Source organism: Suncus etruscus, chromosome 2 (genome assembly GCF_024139225.1).
Source record: "Suncus etruscus isolate mSunEtr1 chromosome 2, mSunEtr1.pri.cur, whole genome shotgun sequence".
In the NCBI taxonomy this organism is placed as follows: Eukaryota; Metazoa; Chordata; class Mammalia; order Eulipotyphla; family Soricidae; genus Suncus; species Suncus etruscus.
In genome coordinates this window covers 115,248,509-115,264,052 of record NC_064849.1, presented here as the reverse complement: position 1 = coordinate 115,264,052, position 15,544 = coordinate 115,248,509, and the positions used below count along the sequence as shown (strand labels likewise).

The window sequence follows — 15,544 nt, the reverse complement described above, 5'->3', positions numbered from 1 at the left end:
TTCCTGGTTTGAAAAGATCACCTTTCCCTGAATATTAAACAAAAATGAAGGTAAAATGAAAACATAGAACCATAATTTCCAAAAACGAAATGAATGGGCCAACAGTAAAATGCACAATAAAACACAATTGCCCGAGTATTTATAAAAATAACAGCCAACTGTGGGTCATACAGAAGTTATGAACTTTGAAAAATATATATATATATTTACTGCTAATCATAGCATATTTCTGACCTAAAAGAGATTGACAGTGATTTCTTATAGTCAGTGACAAATAAACTGAAGGGAATGGCAGAACCCCCTCTTGTGATCAAGACATGAAATGGAAGAGTAATTGAAACATTAAAATAGATCCTGAGCCCCTCAGCTGCTAATATTGCTGAAAAAGTGCTCTAAAAAAATAAAATTATGCTTCTGTTAATTAGCCATGCAAACTCATTGCTTTCCTGTTCACCTAGGGCCAGTTCTTTGAAAGGCACGGTTTACAGTTTTTGCACGAATTGTGGACTTTTGCATACTAAGCTTAGGTAAAGATCATGATTTGTCAATCACATACTTAGGCTAGGGTTCCCCACTGGTCTCATTTCTAGCTGGTCCAGTGGCATGAAGGCCAGCACATTTTCAATGTGGTTCCCCACAAGTTTTTTTTCCCTCTCTTACTGTGCATCCATCTTCTCACTGTCTAGTTCATATACTTGGCTACCAGGTAGTGCGGAAGACTGGATGCTTTAGTAGCTCTCTTGAGGGAGGTCTGTCCTGAGGCTGAAGTTCTAAACATCGAAGAGCCACGTCTCGTAAGCCGGGAGACAGGTGTGAAGGGATTGATGGAGCAGTAGTTGCACTAGCAATCTGTAGAAGGAAACACCAGAACAGTGAGGCTTTTTACTACTGCAGCTTCTGGTACAGAAGAACATGTGCATGTATTTCATAACTCGATTATAAACATTTCATAAATAGAAGCATTAAAGAGGAAGGGAGAAGTTCTAACTAAGAATATGGAAAATGTACCATCGAATAGGAGTTTTTTTTTTAAAATTCCAGGACTTTTTTTTTGGTGGATGTTGGGGCCAACATGGTGTTCAGAAGCTACAAACAGCTCTAGGCTCAGAAAACCATATGGCAGGGCCAGAGAGATAGCACAGCAGTAGGAAATTTGCTTTGCATGCAGCCGACCCAGGAGGGACTCAGCTCGATTTCAGCATTCCCATATGGTTCTCCAGCCTGCCAGTGGCGATTTCTGAGTGCAGAGTCAGGAGTAACTCCTGAGTGTCGCTTGGTGTGGCTAATAAATTAAATAAATAATAAATTAATAAATTTGTAAATGAATGAATTTAATTTGGCCACACCCAGCAGCGCTCAGTGCTTACTCGTGGTCTCCGCTCAGAAGTCACTTCTGGCATGCCAAGGATCAAACTTGAGTCTACTGCATGCAAGGCAAACCATTCTACCCATGTGGTTTTTATTCAATTAAAATTAATTTAATTTTAATTATTTATTAAATAAATCGATAAATTTAAAAAAAGAAAGAAGAGCATATGGCTCAAACCTGAGACTCATGCATGCAAAACATGCCCTCAGGATGGGAACCTGTCTCTCAGGTTCAGTGGGTTTCCAATGATCACATACATCCTGAAAAGATTATCTAGCTTCCATTTTCACTAAAAGAGCAAATGCATCAATATGGTAAAGATGGGGCTGGAATGATAGCACAGGGGTAGAGTGGTTTGCCTTGCATGTGGTAGACTCAAGTTTGATTCCTGGCATGCCAGAAGTGACTTCTGAGCAGAGATCAGGAGTAAGCGCTGAGTGCTGCTGGGTGTGGCCAAATGCCTGACTTCCTCCACCACAAGGTTAAGACAGGAAAAGTATTAACTCAAATGAGTTCTGCTTTCCTTATCTTCATTCTCCAAGATGATCTGTCTTCTTTGTTGTTTCACTGTGTGTTTTCTAGTTTTAAAAATTATTTTCGTGGCTGGAGAGATAGCATAGTGCTAGGACATTTGTATGCAGCTGACCCAGGACGAACCTGGGTTCGATTCCCGGCATCTTATATAGTCCCCTGAGCCTGCCAGGAGCAATTTCTGAGCATAGGGCCAGGAGTAACCCAATTGCCGCTGGGTATGGCCCAAAAACTAAAAAAAAAAAAAAATTATTATTTTAGTACAGACTGAGAAAAACTGAATCTGATCTGTCAATTTAGAACATCAAAACACAACTAATTTTTACACCTGGTTAACTGAGATCATAGTAAAAGTGTGGGATGCTCCAGAGAAGGTACAGGTGACAGGTACTAGGTGGATGAGAGAAAGACACTGCGGAGGACTAATATCGGCTATTTCACATAGTGGCAACACTGGGTGCTCAGTGTTGTATTGAGGCCCAGAGGCAATTCTGTCTGTCATAACAGGAATCCTATGAGTTAAGTATCAATATTATGCTCCTCTTACAACTGGGAAAACTTAAAAGTTGAGTCTAAGAAAATAACAAGGGACTATCACATATGGATCTTGCTGTAATGTTTTTTATCCGCGTTCAGATGTCACCATCTAATCCAGCAGAATTCACTGGCCACTGTCTGTGTGTATTTTGAAATAAACCTACACATTTTCATTCCAAGAAGCTTCGCTGCATTGTCTGTAACACCTGTGTATAGCAGAATCTTGTTTTTGTCAGACAGTTGGTTGTTTCTAGCACTTTTATGAGATATTCCTCAGTAGAACAGGGGAGATTTGCTAGTAGTATGTCAACACTATGTGCAGCAACAATTTTAGGTGAAACTAGTGTATAATTATAATTATAGGGGACAAACTCCTCTCTGAAAATGGCAAATCTTCTGTCATTTCCCAAGATGTATACAGAAAGATCTTCTCTATGGAGCTCTAGTAGTATCTGGTAAACACTGGGGGTGCTTACAAAAGCAATTCTGCCATTTTCTCGAGATGTTACAATTGCTTCCTTTTCGAGTTAAAAAGCAGTTTCCTGACTGTACCAAAATGGGCTAAATTGCTGGGTCAGTTTGTGGCTTCTGCTCAGCATGAAATTCCTGGAAAGTTGTTCATGTTTAGGCTGAAAGCTGGGAGAAATCATCACCCCTGGAGTCACTCATTACACAAATTGTCTATAACCATGGAGATGCGGTGATACCCAAAATCAAAATTTTGACATAAATAACAATGTCTGTTTCAATCACACCATTACACTATTTGGTTTAGGAATGGAAACAATAGATTTGGCATTCAACTTGGATGTGAAATTTCTTAATTCAGAAAAATCTGTGGAATATATATATAAGAAACTTCATGTAACTAATTTATTTAGGCACAGTGATTCAGTCCCTACTCCCAGTGGCTTTATAAAGCCCAACTACTAAAAATATAATGTGGGAAACTATATTTACATACAAAACTGTGTTTAAGGAAGCTATACCTTCATGTTGGATGACCGTTGAGGAGAACCTGTACGAATCTGACTTGCCAATTTTACTTATTTTTGTTTTTTTGGGCCACAGCTGGCTATGCTTAGAGCTTATGACTGGCTCTTGCTCCAGGATCATTCCTGACGGTCCTTGGTAAACCATAAAAATGGATCAAACAAGAGTGGCTGTATACAAGACAAGTGCCTTACCTGCTGTATTATCTCTCCAACCCCAGACCCCTGACAATTTTAGAAAAAACAAAGAACTTCTACAATTACCTTAAATATCAGAGCAAGATGATTCGAGTGTTTTTCTGCATTCCAAGGTGGTTTCGCACAGGCCATTTCTATAATAGCACAGCCAACACTCCACACATCACAGCTTCTGCCATACTGTTGACCTCTTAGTACCTGAAAGAAAGCACACTGTTAAATGGGAAATGGAAAATAAAATGGAGGAAGACACAGACTCCAGTGTTTCACTACAGAGCAAGTACAGGACAAAAAGAATCACAGGGACTGATCTGTGTGGTTCTGGAAGATACTGAGAGAGGTTCTGGGAAGTTAGACTACAGAGTTTCAGAACAGCCCCATCATTACCTATGTAGGAGAAAAGCTCTGAACATAACCAAAGAGGCTGAATGTGGAATGTGGAAACTTGTGCTATGACTACTAAGACCTGCCTCTGTGTGTTCATTTACTCTGAGAACAGAGAACATTTTTAAAACTTTCTATTAGACTTGGGGGTATGGCACAGTGTTAAGTGTACACCCAATTTGCATGAGACCTGGATTCAATTCCTAGCATGAGAAACAACAAAAAAACCCAATCTCCCAAATCTCTATCATGTGCATTTTGGGAATCTGGAGTGATAGCACAGTATTGGGGCTGGAGTCATAGCACAGTGGGTAGAGTGTTTGCTTTGTATACAGCTGACTCTGGGTTTGATCCCCAACATCCCTTATGGTCCCTTGAGCCCACCAGGAGTGACTCCTGAATGCAGAGCTAGAATTAACACTGAGGACTGTAAGGTGTGGTCCCCAAACAAAAACAAACATTAAAAAGATCCCCACTATGGCCAAGTGAGGGATGCTACAGGCACTGTAGGGTACGAGAAGCAGTAGCCTTGGGCTGGAGCTCTAAACCACTAACCAGGTCGGCTAAGTATCAGTAGGGACTCCCAGCTCTCCTGAGCACTGCTCTGGAGGTCTCAAAAACTATAAGTCACTCAATGATTCCTTATAACTAATAAAAAAAATAGGCTATCAAAATCCCTTCAGAAAATCTAAAAAACAAAGCAAATCTGTATTGTTAAACTGTTAGGGCAGGGGTTTGGACTAAATTCTATTGTAAGAATTCTATCTTCAGTGTCGGTGACAAACATATACTGGACGCAAACTGGCTAATATAAACTGCCTGCTGTGTCAGGCAGAACTCAAAAAATTTCTTTGTCACACTCAAAGCTGCTTCTCACCTCAGGTGCCATAAATGCAATTGTCCCAAGTAACTGTCCCTGAAATTCTCCGGCACCAGTTCCTTTAGATGCCAACCTGGCAGCAGCTCCAAAATCTGCGATTCTTAGTCTCTGACCTGTGCTGTCAATGAGCAAATTGGCACCTGTGAAAGACAGAAACAACAGAATCAGTGAATGCCTTGGCTGAAAAAAAGTGAAAGGAGACTGAAAACTCAGTAAACCAGCACTAAAAATGGATTACCCAGAGGTTCAAAAAAAAATGTACCTCCCTCTCAACCTAACCACTGCAAAAGACACAGCAGTCCTTATAATAAAAGAAACCTAAAAACAAACAAAATCAACCAAAGCAGTCTAAAATAAATACAATCTAAAACCATGGAAGGAAAGTCAGAGAGAGTGAGTGAAAGAGCAAGATGAAGAAGGCCAGAATGATAATATAGTGCGTAAGGCCTTGCATGTGGCCAACCTGGGTTCAATTCTGGCATCCCATATGGTCTCCCCAAACCCTCCAGCAGTAATTCCTGAATGCAGAGATGAGAGTAATCTCTGAACACTTACAGGCCTGGCCCCAAAACAAAACAAAAAAAAAAGAAAGGCAAACGAAAGGGGGAGAGAGGGGGGCCGAGAAGAAGAGAAAGGAGGAAGCGGGATAAGAAGTTCGAGAAGAGCACAGGTGTTTGCCTTGCACAAAGCCAACCCGGGTTCTATCCCTGGCATCTGATATGGCCCCCAAGTCCAAAGGGAAAAAAAAAAGGATTCCTACCTTTGACATCTCTGTGAATGATCTGGTTTTCATGGAGATAGGAAAGGCCACGAAGTAACTGTTCAGTATAGTTTATAACTACTGATTCCTTAAAGGCTCCATATTTGCTGAGCAGATGAGCCACAGATCCCCCTATAAACGAAAGTGTAGTACTATTTACTGTTACAAACAGTGTCAGGAGTAGCCCCAGCAATGACTGATGTGGACCCAAAACAAAAAACTCAAAAATGAGAAAGAAAATCTAAAAAGTTAAACCAAACACTCCTCTATTTATTATATCTCAAGTCATTTACTGTGTATACTGTAAAATAAAAATAAAACCCAGTTTTCAGGGGCCGGAGAGATTGCATGGAGGTAAGGTGTTTGCCTTGCCTACAGAAGAACGGTGGTTTGAATCCCGGCATCCCATATGGTCCCTCGAGGAGCGATTTCCAAGTGTACAGCCAGGAGTATCCCCTGAGTGCTGCCGGGTATGAACCAAAAACCAAAAACCAAAAAAAAAAAAAAACAAACAAACAAAAACAAAAACAAAAAAAAACCACCCACTAAAAACCTAGTTTCCATTTGTCCAACTATCTGCACCAACTTTGGTCCTAACTTATCGATAATATGGTTTAAACTTTTTCAGTACCAATTTCATTTTGATATTGTCATGTTAAAAATCAGCCAACTGAAAAAAATATAAATATAGAAAAACATACCAGGCTTAGAAAAACACACTCCTATAAAATAAAAAAACACTGGCAAAATTTAAAGGGTATTAGGCAATAAATACTCTATTTACAGTAAAATGAAAGCAAAATCTACTTACAGTTCTACCATAAGAAGTGATTTGCTTACAGAAAATACAAACTAATAAAAATTTTTGTTAAGCTTTTTTCTACATTTAGTATCAACCCCAAAGGTCAACCTATTTATTATCTTTAATTTAAGAATGAACATACTGGGGTTTGAGGTAGCTCAGTGGACTGAGTGCATATTTTGAATGCAGGACGCCTGGATTCATCATCTGACACTACACGGTCCACTCCAAGCACGGAACCAGTAGTCCCTAAGGACACCCTCAACCCCAATGTGGCCTATAAAACACAAAAACAGAATGCACATACCTGCCATCCATTCAATGAAGAGATTATAATTGCTCTTCTCACATGTGGCTCCCAACATCCTAATAATGTTTGGATGGTTCAGATGGCTCATCATCCTTATCTCTTCTCTTAACGCTTCTACTACTTCTTCTTGTTCAGAAGATGTGTTTCTGACATAAGTCACCTGTTTAATAAATATGATCACAAAGTTTTGAATTCTGATAGGTTCCTATACAATTTTCATCAACATGATCAGAAGTGGACAAGTCTAAATCAGCAAATGACAGTGCTCTTCAATGTAATAAGGACACTTTTAGACAATAAAAATGTACCCATAGTCTCTGAGAGATAACACTGAGCTTAAAGCGTGTGTCTTGTGAAAGGCCAACCCCAGTTTGATCCCAGGTACTACATGGTCCTCTGAGCACTTCTGAGAGTAATTCCCAAACAGAGCTAGGAGCAGCCCTCAAGAACCACTGAGTGTTGGGGGCTGAAAAGACAGTACAGTGATCAAGGCATTTACTTGCCTTGTACCTGGCCAACCTGGGTTTTATCCCTGGTATCCCAAATGGTCTCTGGAGCAGCACCGGGAGTAATTTCTGAGTGCAGAGCTAGCAGTTACTCTTGACCACCACCGTGTATAGACCATAAGCCCAAACCAAAAATAACAACAAAACAAAAAAGAACCACCAAGTGTGACCCTGTGACCCCCAAAGCCAAAATAAAAACAGTAAATAAAAAAAAATGTACCTTATGGGGCCAGAGCAATAGCACAGTGATAGGCGTTTGCCTGGCATGCAGCTGACCCGGGTTCAATCCTTGGCATCCCATGTGGTCTGCCGAGCCTGCCAGAAGTGATTTCTGAGTGCAGAGCCAGGAGTAACCCGAGTGCCACCTGATACGGCCCTCAACTCCCCTACCCCCTGAATAAACAACAACAACAACAAAACCCAACGGAACAAAAGCAAACTCAGAAATTCCAAGATGACAATGCACATTGGTGGCAATGCTCAGGGACCATCTCTAGTGCCAGGGATCAAATCAAGGTCAGTCAAATGCAAGGCAAGTGCCCTACCCACTGCACTATTACTCTGACCCAATCCCCAACTTTTAATGACAATAATAATTGTAAATATTTCATGATGCCTTAACATCTACATGAAACAAAAGAGCATTTAGATTTCTAAGAGCTGACACATACAAGAGACACCATAAAATTTTTCCGTAAAATCTGAATCATTTTACTTCTACTTCTCACTAGTTTCTTACCTGCTTAACAGCCATTAAAGTTCCAGTTCCCACATCTTGAGCCTGATAACAAGACGAAAACGCCCCCAATCCTATCTGCTGACCTTTCAGCCAATCGGAGTCCTCTCGATAAGGCTGTTTTGCTTTGGTGTGTCCTGGTAGTGTCTCTGGGGTCTACATAGTAAACAAAGGCAATCTTTTAAAATGTTAAGAGTTGGAGTTTGTAAAACTAGCCCGGCAAAGTATCGTGTGCAGTCGGACTTCCCAAATCCCTTAAAAAGTAACCTAACTTCTGAGTGGACAGTGCTAACGACCGATGCTAAATAAAGAAGTGGATTTCTTTATATTATCAATCTGAAAAATCTCTGACATAGACATGGAGTAATTCTATTTGATTATGTGAACACTTTTGTTTTATAATTAGGCATTTCATGTGGAAAAAATAGCTCGCAACAATTTCTCATGCTAAAAGCAACATTACTGAAGTTAGATTTTGTTTTGGAGCCTGTCCCGAAGAAAAGTCCTAACAGCATACTTACATCCTGTTGTATAATGATGATATCCTCTCCATTTTCAACCTGCAGTTGAGGAACTACAGGGAGAGCATCCTGAGATGCTGACATCGCCATAGCGATGGCTAAAGCTTCTTCTTCTTCTGCCTCCATCTTTTCTTTGCATTTCTGATTATGATTCACATCATCTTTATAGGTGTCATCATTTTCCTCTTTTTCAGGGGAGAGGACAGCAACTTCTGACTTAAAAGTTACTGTTGTGTCATTTGAAGGCATCGAGGCTTCCAGAAGGTCCTCAATACTGGAATTGAGCTCTGCATTGGCATCTAATCTGCCTTTCTCTTCCACAGGGGTGAACACTGTCTCATCACTGGGTATGACAGCATTACTGCTACTGCTGCTACTGCCAAAGCTGTCCTCACGTTTAGAAGTACTGTGGAGATCAAGTGTCATGCTGGTCTTGGAGGCATCTCCTTGTTTACATGTGCTACCTGGGGTAGGGCGAGATGGCTTTGGCCTGTGTATAGTACTGGAGGGTGCAGGTCTTGACTGAGTAAAGATTGGGGAAAGTTTATCTGAATCGCTGTTTTCAGAACAGTTCCGTTGGAACTGTAGAGAAAACTTGCGTTGCGTTTGAGGAGACGCACAAGGAATGAATCCCTGAGGTCTGTGCTTAGCAACATCTGTTACAGTGCCAGCTGGTACAGATGGGGCAGATGAAGAAGGGGTTGACAAGGCTGGGAACATCATCTGGGAATGCTGGGACAAAGGAGAGGAGTTCAAACACTGACTATGGGGTCTGCCTTTTGTTTGAACCATTGGCTTTGGTTGCTCCATTGTTGTTGAATTTCCAAGTCCTACTGAAACGCCAGCCAGTCTGTCAGAAATCTCCTCTGAGCTGGCACTCAGTTTTGCAGCACACAATGCTTTTCCAGTTTTCTCTGAATGGTCTGTCTGCTCAAGGGAGCTGTTCTCTGTGGTTTCGAGATAGCTGCTAGAGAGAGATGCCTGTAGGAGGCTGTCATGCAAACCACCCGAAGTATCCTCTACACCCAGCTCTATAGCCTCAGCAATTTCCACCTCATCTGCGATAGCCATCAGACGGCGACGCATCCTGGTAAAATGACTGGAACTGGAGACATTCAGCATTTCTAAGAGTTTTGAGAATACATGAGGAACTGCGGTGACCATCCTTGCCGAACTCAAATATATCCTTCGGGAGAGCTTGCCAACCATTGAGTGGGAGTTATCAATGGACTGCAAAGCAAAGGTTAGGAGAGACAGCAGCTTCTTATACCTGAAACAAAATAAACAAAACAGTCAATGAATTGTGTGGTTGCGAAACATATACAAATAACATTTTTAAAAGATGGTGCTAATTAGCTTGAGGGGTGCTGGGAGATGCTGGGTTGCGCTGGGTCAGCTACTGGCAATTTTTTTCTTACTGGTCTTCATTTTCAAAACCGCGTGGGGGCTAGCAGTACATATTAATAGTATTCCCTATGATTAGTGTATGTTTTGCATATGCAGAATGTCCATTTTGTATTCTGCCCTTGCCCACCGCCCGACAAGCTCATTTCTCGTCCTTCACTCCCTCACCCCCAACCATCATTACCCCACATTTACCCTTTTTACGTTGAATATCTTATATGTATTTCCTTAACAGCTATAACTCTTACTAAATATTCTCTTACACAGTGACGATTTCCCCCACTGTTTTGTCTGTTCTTCTCTTTGTGTTCTTCTCTTCTCTGTTCAATAAGGAATTCTGTTAGAAGAGTCCCTTAGTTTAAAGCTTATGTTAGAACCAAGTCATGGGGATTGTTGGACTTGTTCTAACGGCCCCCATATGCACCAATAATGCCATGTGGCACTGTTCCTCTTTTGCATAGGCACATTAAACTGGGAAAATACTATACATACAAACAAGTTCTTATCTAATTGAGATAGGAACATACAAATCTTGTAATGCAATGGGACCTTACACCCTGATCATTGTTATAATGACCTGGCTCAGGCCTCAGATGAATGGGCATTTTCCATTCACCCCTGAACCAGGGATGTCATCTAAGAAACAACCATGGTTGTCTATAACATCACCTGGAAGCAATCCTCTACCAGGGAAGACCCTATCACTGCTCTGGCATCAACCTACACAAATGAGACTTCCCTTAATACCCAGAAGACTTAACAACAACTGCTCTCAGGACAGGGCTCTCTGCATTGCCATCCAATTGTGAGGTGAAACAAGAGGAAGCTCCACATCATCCCGACTTTGATGTAGAATATGCCCAGATTACAGGATCTTTACAGAAACCTGACTCCAACAATGACTGTGTAAAAAATAAAAGTGTATTGGCACTACAATGACTTGGGTTGGACAGCCTAGTATGCCTGGAGCCTAGAGTTGGTCTTATGCCAGAAAACTTCAGGAGTAAGGTCTCCCTGTATTTATGCCAAGGCTTTTCCTTTTCATGTCCCCCTTATTTCGCTGTGCCTATGCAAACAACAATTGCCACTCTAATACTGTTTTTGCTGTGCTCCTTTTACTCTTATCCTTAAAAAAAACAGTGAGAGAAGAAAATAATAACTTTGCCTTTGTTCTTTCTGAAACAAATGTATTATGATCTATTGTGTCAACTATGTGATAAACTTTCTTTAAGTAAATTAAAAAAGAAAAGTCAAAAGCAGACTAATATAATAGTATTAAACTTCAGATCAGGAAGTCTCAAGGTCTACCACTTAAACTTTTGAGATTAACTTAAATTAATATGCATGTGCATGGAACTGTAAAAAAACTACTATGCCTTCAATGCTAAAGGAGTCAAATACATTTTGTGGCTTTAGATTGCTTTGTGTACTGCTAAGAAATGTTATAATGTACTACAACCTGGGAACTTGAGGGACAAAGTAATTATGCATGTGTTGTTTTATTTTTCTTAATTTTTTATTTTTTCAGCTGAAAGTTCAAAATTAAGGTGTCAGCAAGAGGATTTTTTCTGAGAATTCTGTTTATGGGTGATCGTCTTCTCACTGTAACTTCACCATGTCCTCTTTCTTTGCATCTTTGTCTTCATAAAAAAAAATGGTGCTAACTTAGACCTTGATTTTAAAAAAGTATATTCAGTACAAATGAGTTAAGTTAGTTTCTCGGTCATACCTAGTGATCCTTCAGAGGTTTACTTCTGAAAGGGCTCAGATGGGATGCTGGGGATCAAAACTGGGATGGCTGCATGCTTATTTTCTGTTGTATTATTACTCTAGCCCAAAACCCAAAAGTCTTAATAGTATAGACTTAAGATATTTTAAATGTAAATCAAGTATGATCTATAGATACTATATAACCTATAGATATCTATAGATTCTGGTATCTTTCCTGAGTCTAAAATGGTGCTTCTCTTAGGCAATGAGGGAGGATGCAGCAAGAGAAGTATTTTTAGAAGAAAAATTACCTGACTTCAACAGGCTCAGCTTGTGAAACATCAGTACTGACAATATGAGGGTAAAATTCAGCAGGAAATTCCAAAAGCAGTCTATCCATAAGACAAAGTCGGCCCAGGAGTTCCTGCCAGTTGTTTGATTCAGTTTGGTTTCCAAGAATACAATTTAAGACATAATCAACACCACCAATACCAATGGACCCTACAAAAAGGAAAATAAAAATAATTAAAAGATAGTCCCATTAAAATATAAAACAATTATGATCAAATGTATTTCTGAATTACTGGATATAGGATACAGTTCAAAGGAGTAGAACACATGATTGGCAAGTACAAAGCCCTCTTGAGTTCAACTGCTGCCACTACACGCCACCCAGAGTCCTACTAGGAGAGCAGCTCCAATTTAACAAGAACAAAATCCCAAGAATTTCCCTTACAGTTAAGGAAAACAGTAAAACAACCTATTTATTTTAAACAAACACTTTATTACCAGTTTTGAGTATTTCTCTGCCAACTGCCAATTCTCCAGCTTGACCTTTGCATAATTCCAACAGAGTTGATATAGACAGCTGACTTGTGCGACTGGAAGATGAAAGGAAAATCTCATTAGTCTGTCAGTTAACTTACACATAAAAAGAGAAATAATGTCTTGTGGAAAGTGGGAAAATATTCTCAGGGGTGTTTGCACTTCCACTACTAAAACTATATTAACAGTATTACAAAAAGTAACAATGTAGGTCTAATTTAGCCTTCCAATTTAATTTCGCCTTCTCCTTTGTGTTGAAAATCAAGGATTAATTTAAATGTCATGATATTATTTAAATTTGAATAAGACCATTTATTCATTATCAAAAGACAAAAAAATTAAAAAAATAGACTGACACTTGGATTCCTGAGTTTTCAGTAAGAATCTTTTGAGCTGGGCCAAATAAGGTGTTTGTGTGCATGTGGCCAACATGGACTCAACTCCCAGCAGCCCATGTTGTCCCTAAGACCTATCAAAAGTGAGAGCACAGAGCTAGTAATAAGCTTTGAAAACCATGAATTGTGGTCCCAAACTAAAAATAAATGAGTCCTTTGAGCTGAAAATCAAATCCTCACCAATTTTTTGGGGGCACACCAGGTGATGCTCAAGGGTTACTCCTGACTATATACAAAGAAATCACTCCTGGTTCCATCTGGGGACCATCTGGGACATCGGGGATTGAACTCAGGTCCGTCCTGGGTCAGCCACATGCAAGGCAAACACCCTACTGCTGTGCTATCACTCTGGCCCCAAATCTTCACCAATTTTTTTTTTTTTTGGGCCCATACCCACCATGCTCAGGGGTTACTCTGGTTCTGTATTTAGAAATCACTCCTATAGATTATTGCTCAGGGGACTATATGGGATTCTTGGAACAGAATTTGGATTGGCCACATGTAAGGCGAGTACCCTACCCACTGTACTATTGCTTCCGGCCCCTAAATCTTTCCAATTTTTAATTTTTTTTTTGCCTTTTTATTTGGGCCACACCCTGTTACACTCAGGGGCTATTTCGGGCTTGGGGGACCATATGGGACACTGGGGGATTGAACCAAGGTCTGTCCTAGATCGGCCATGTGCAAGGCAAACGCCCTACCGCTGTACTAATGCTTCGGCCCTTTTAATGCTTTCTTATCTAGCCAGAGTGAGTTCCAAACACTGTTCAATTTCATTACAGTACTTTTTATAGTATTCAGTTAAATACTTAGCTAAACAATCCAAATTTGGAGTGTCAGAAAGCAGACAAAATAATAAATGTCATAAAAGCATTTAATGCTGGGGGACTGCCTCTTTTAATATTAATATTAATGCTGGAAATGATATGATATGAAACTATAATAGTCTCTCAAAAATAAGAAAACACATATTGCTTTCAATCTTTAGGTTTGTAGAAAAAATAGTGGAGGCAAAAGAGAAACTTGATGAGATGACCATCCATAAAGTAACTGCCACACTGATGACACTGTTTTAAACTACATCACGGGATTGAGAAAGAACATGAGGACTGAGAACTCACAGGAACAGAGGCAAAACAAGAGCAAGCCAAAGTTCTTCCCTCCTAATACCTGGGACATAGAAAGGTTCCACAACTGTTTACTCTAGCTAATGAAAAGTGGTCTTCCCACTTTATGAAAAGGTAAGAATAAGTTGTCCACAAAAATCAGCCTGTGCTTATATTATAAACATACCTCACGTCTCCACTTAATTCATGCCTCGTAATTAGGATTATTTTTATTCTATACTAATATTGAAAGACTTTGCAGACATAGATTGCACAAAAAGGATGGAATAGGTTTGGAGGGGGAGTTCCATAAGATGTTATTAAGGTTTAACCTGTTCTTCCTGCTTGCTTTTCTCTTTTTTTCTTTTCTTTCTCTTTCTTTTTTTTTGGGGGGGGGGGGTCACACCCGGCAGTGCTCAGGGGTTATTCCTGGCTCCAGGCTCAGAAATTGCTCCTGGCAGGCACGGGGGAACCATATGGGACGCCGGGATTCGAACCGATGATCTTCTGCATGAAAGGCAAATGCCTTACCTCCATGCTGTCTCTCCGGCCCCTTTTTCTCTTTCTTATTGTCAGACATAAGCACTTACAGACAGGCAGCACAGCCATAATGAATAGTGAGTGCCAGGAGTGGTCCTGGACCCCAGCATTGTTTTCAAGGTTCTCGTCCTATCCCTGAAACTCCCCTAAAGAGAATCAACCACACAATAATAAGAAAGATGATGAAGTTTGTAAGCTGGTTTTTATTTTCCATTGCCTATTTCCCTAGTCAAATATTCATTAAGTATGAGGCTTGGTGTTCGGCTTTTAATACAAGAGGGTCTGAAATGGTTCTTCAAAGGGATCTTACCTGTTGGCATCTGCACACTTGACCAGGATGGTGTCCACAACTGGCCGGAGGAGTCTCTGAAGTTTGATTCTTTCTGCCAAACTATGGCAAGGAGTATATACTAGCATGGCTCTCAATGTTTTCTAGGGAGCAGATGAGAAAACAGAAGGTTAGTTTAGTCACATTTAAATAAAAAGAGACAATGGCTTAAAACAAGACAAATTTGAGAAGCAAAGTAGTAATAAGAATAGCTTTTAACCTTTAATGAGAGCCTACGAACCATTTTAATATATCGTATTTTCCAGCGTATAAGACGACTTTTGAAACAAAAAAAAAAAAGTCAACCGAAAATCGGGGGTCTTCTTATACGCCGAGTATATCCCGAAAAATGTTTCAATATGCCGCTAAATGAAAATTGTCTGAATATTGCCACAAAACGAATTTTCCAACTCAGTCCTGCACCAATTACTCCACTGCAAGGCTGCTCAGACCGCCTCTCTAACTCAGCCAATCCAAGCAGGCTTTTTCTGCATGCAAATTAGACAATGTTCTGGACCCGAATCCACACGGTAAAAAGCCTGCTCAGATTGGCCAGTCAGAGAGGAAGTCTATTACAGAATAACCTTTGAACCTTTGCTTGTTCTGATTGGCTCACTGTGGTTCATACAGTTGCAGCACAGGAATGTTGTGTCTGATACAGCGAATATAGGCCTAAACCTATGTTTTAACTGCAAAATTAGGGGGTCGTC

The 15,544-nt window shown here is 40.3% G+C and overlaps 1 protein-coding gene across 1 annotated transcript in view; it reads right to left on the bottom strand.

The window, feature by feature from the left end:
* Nucleotides 1-248: 248 nt before the first annotated feature.
* The window catches only part of MAP3K1 (mitogen-activated protein kinase kinase kinase 1), a 40,990-nt gene continuing 25,694 nt past the window's right edge, over nt 249-15,544 (bottom strand). Inside the window, exons 11-20 of the mRNA XM_049769060.1 lie at nt 14,817-14,938; nt 12,430-12,521; nt 11,952-12,141; nt 8,527-9,796; nt 8,009-8,161; nt 6,761-6,923; nt 5,652-5,783; nt 4,889-5,031; nt 3,694-3,825; nt 249-849 (exon numbers count right to left, since the gene is read on the bottom strand). Coding sequence (XP_049625017.1) covers nt 700-849; nt 3,694-3,825; nt 4,889-5,031; nt 5,652-5,783; nt 6,761-6,923; nt 8,009-8,161; nt 8,527-9,796; nt 11,952-12,141; nt 12,430-12,521; nt 14,817-14,938 — 2,547 coding nt within the window. The 3' untranslated portion in view covers nt 249-699. The remainder of the gene's footprint in view (nt 850-3,693; nt 3,826-4,888; nt 5,032-5,651; nt 5,784-6,760; nt 6,924-8,008; nt 8,162-8,526; nt 9,797-11,951; nt 12,142-12,429; nt 12,522-14,816; nt 14,939-15,544) is intronic.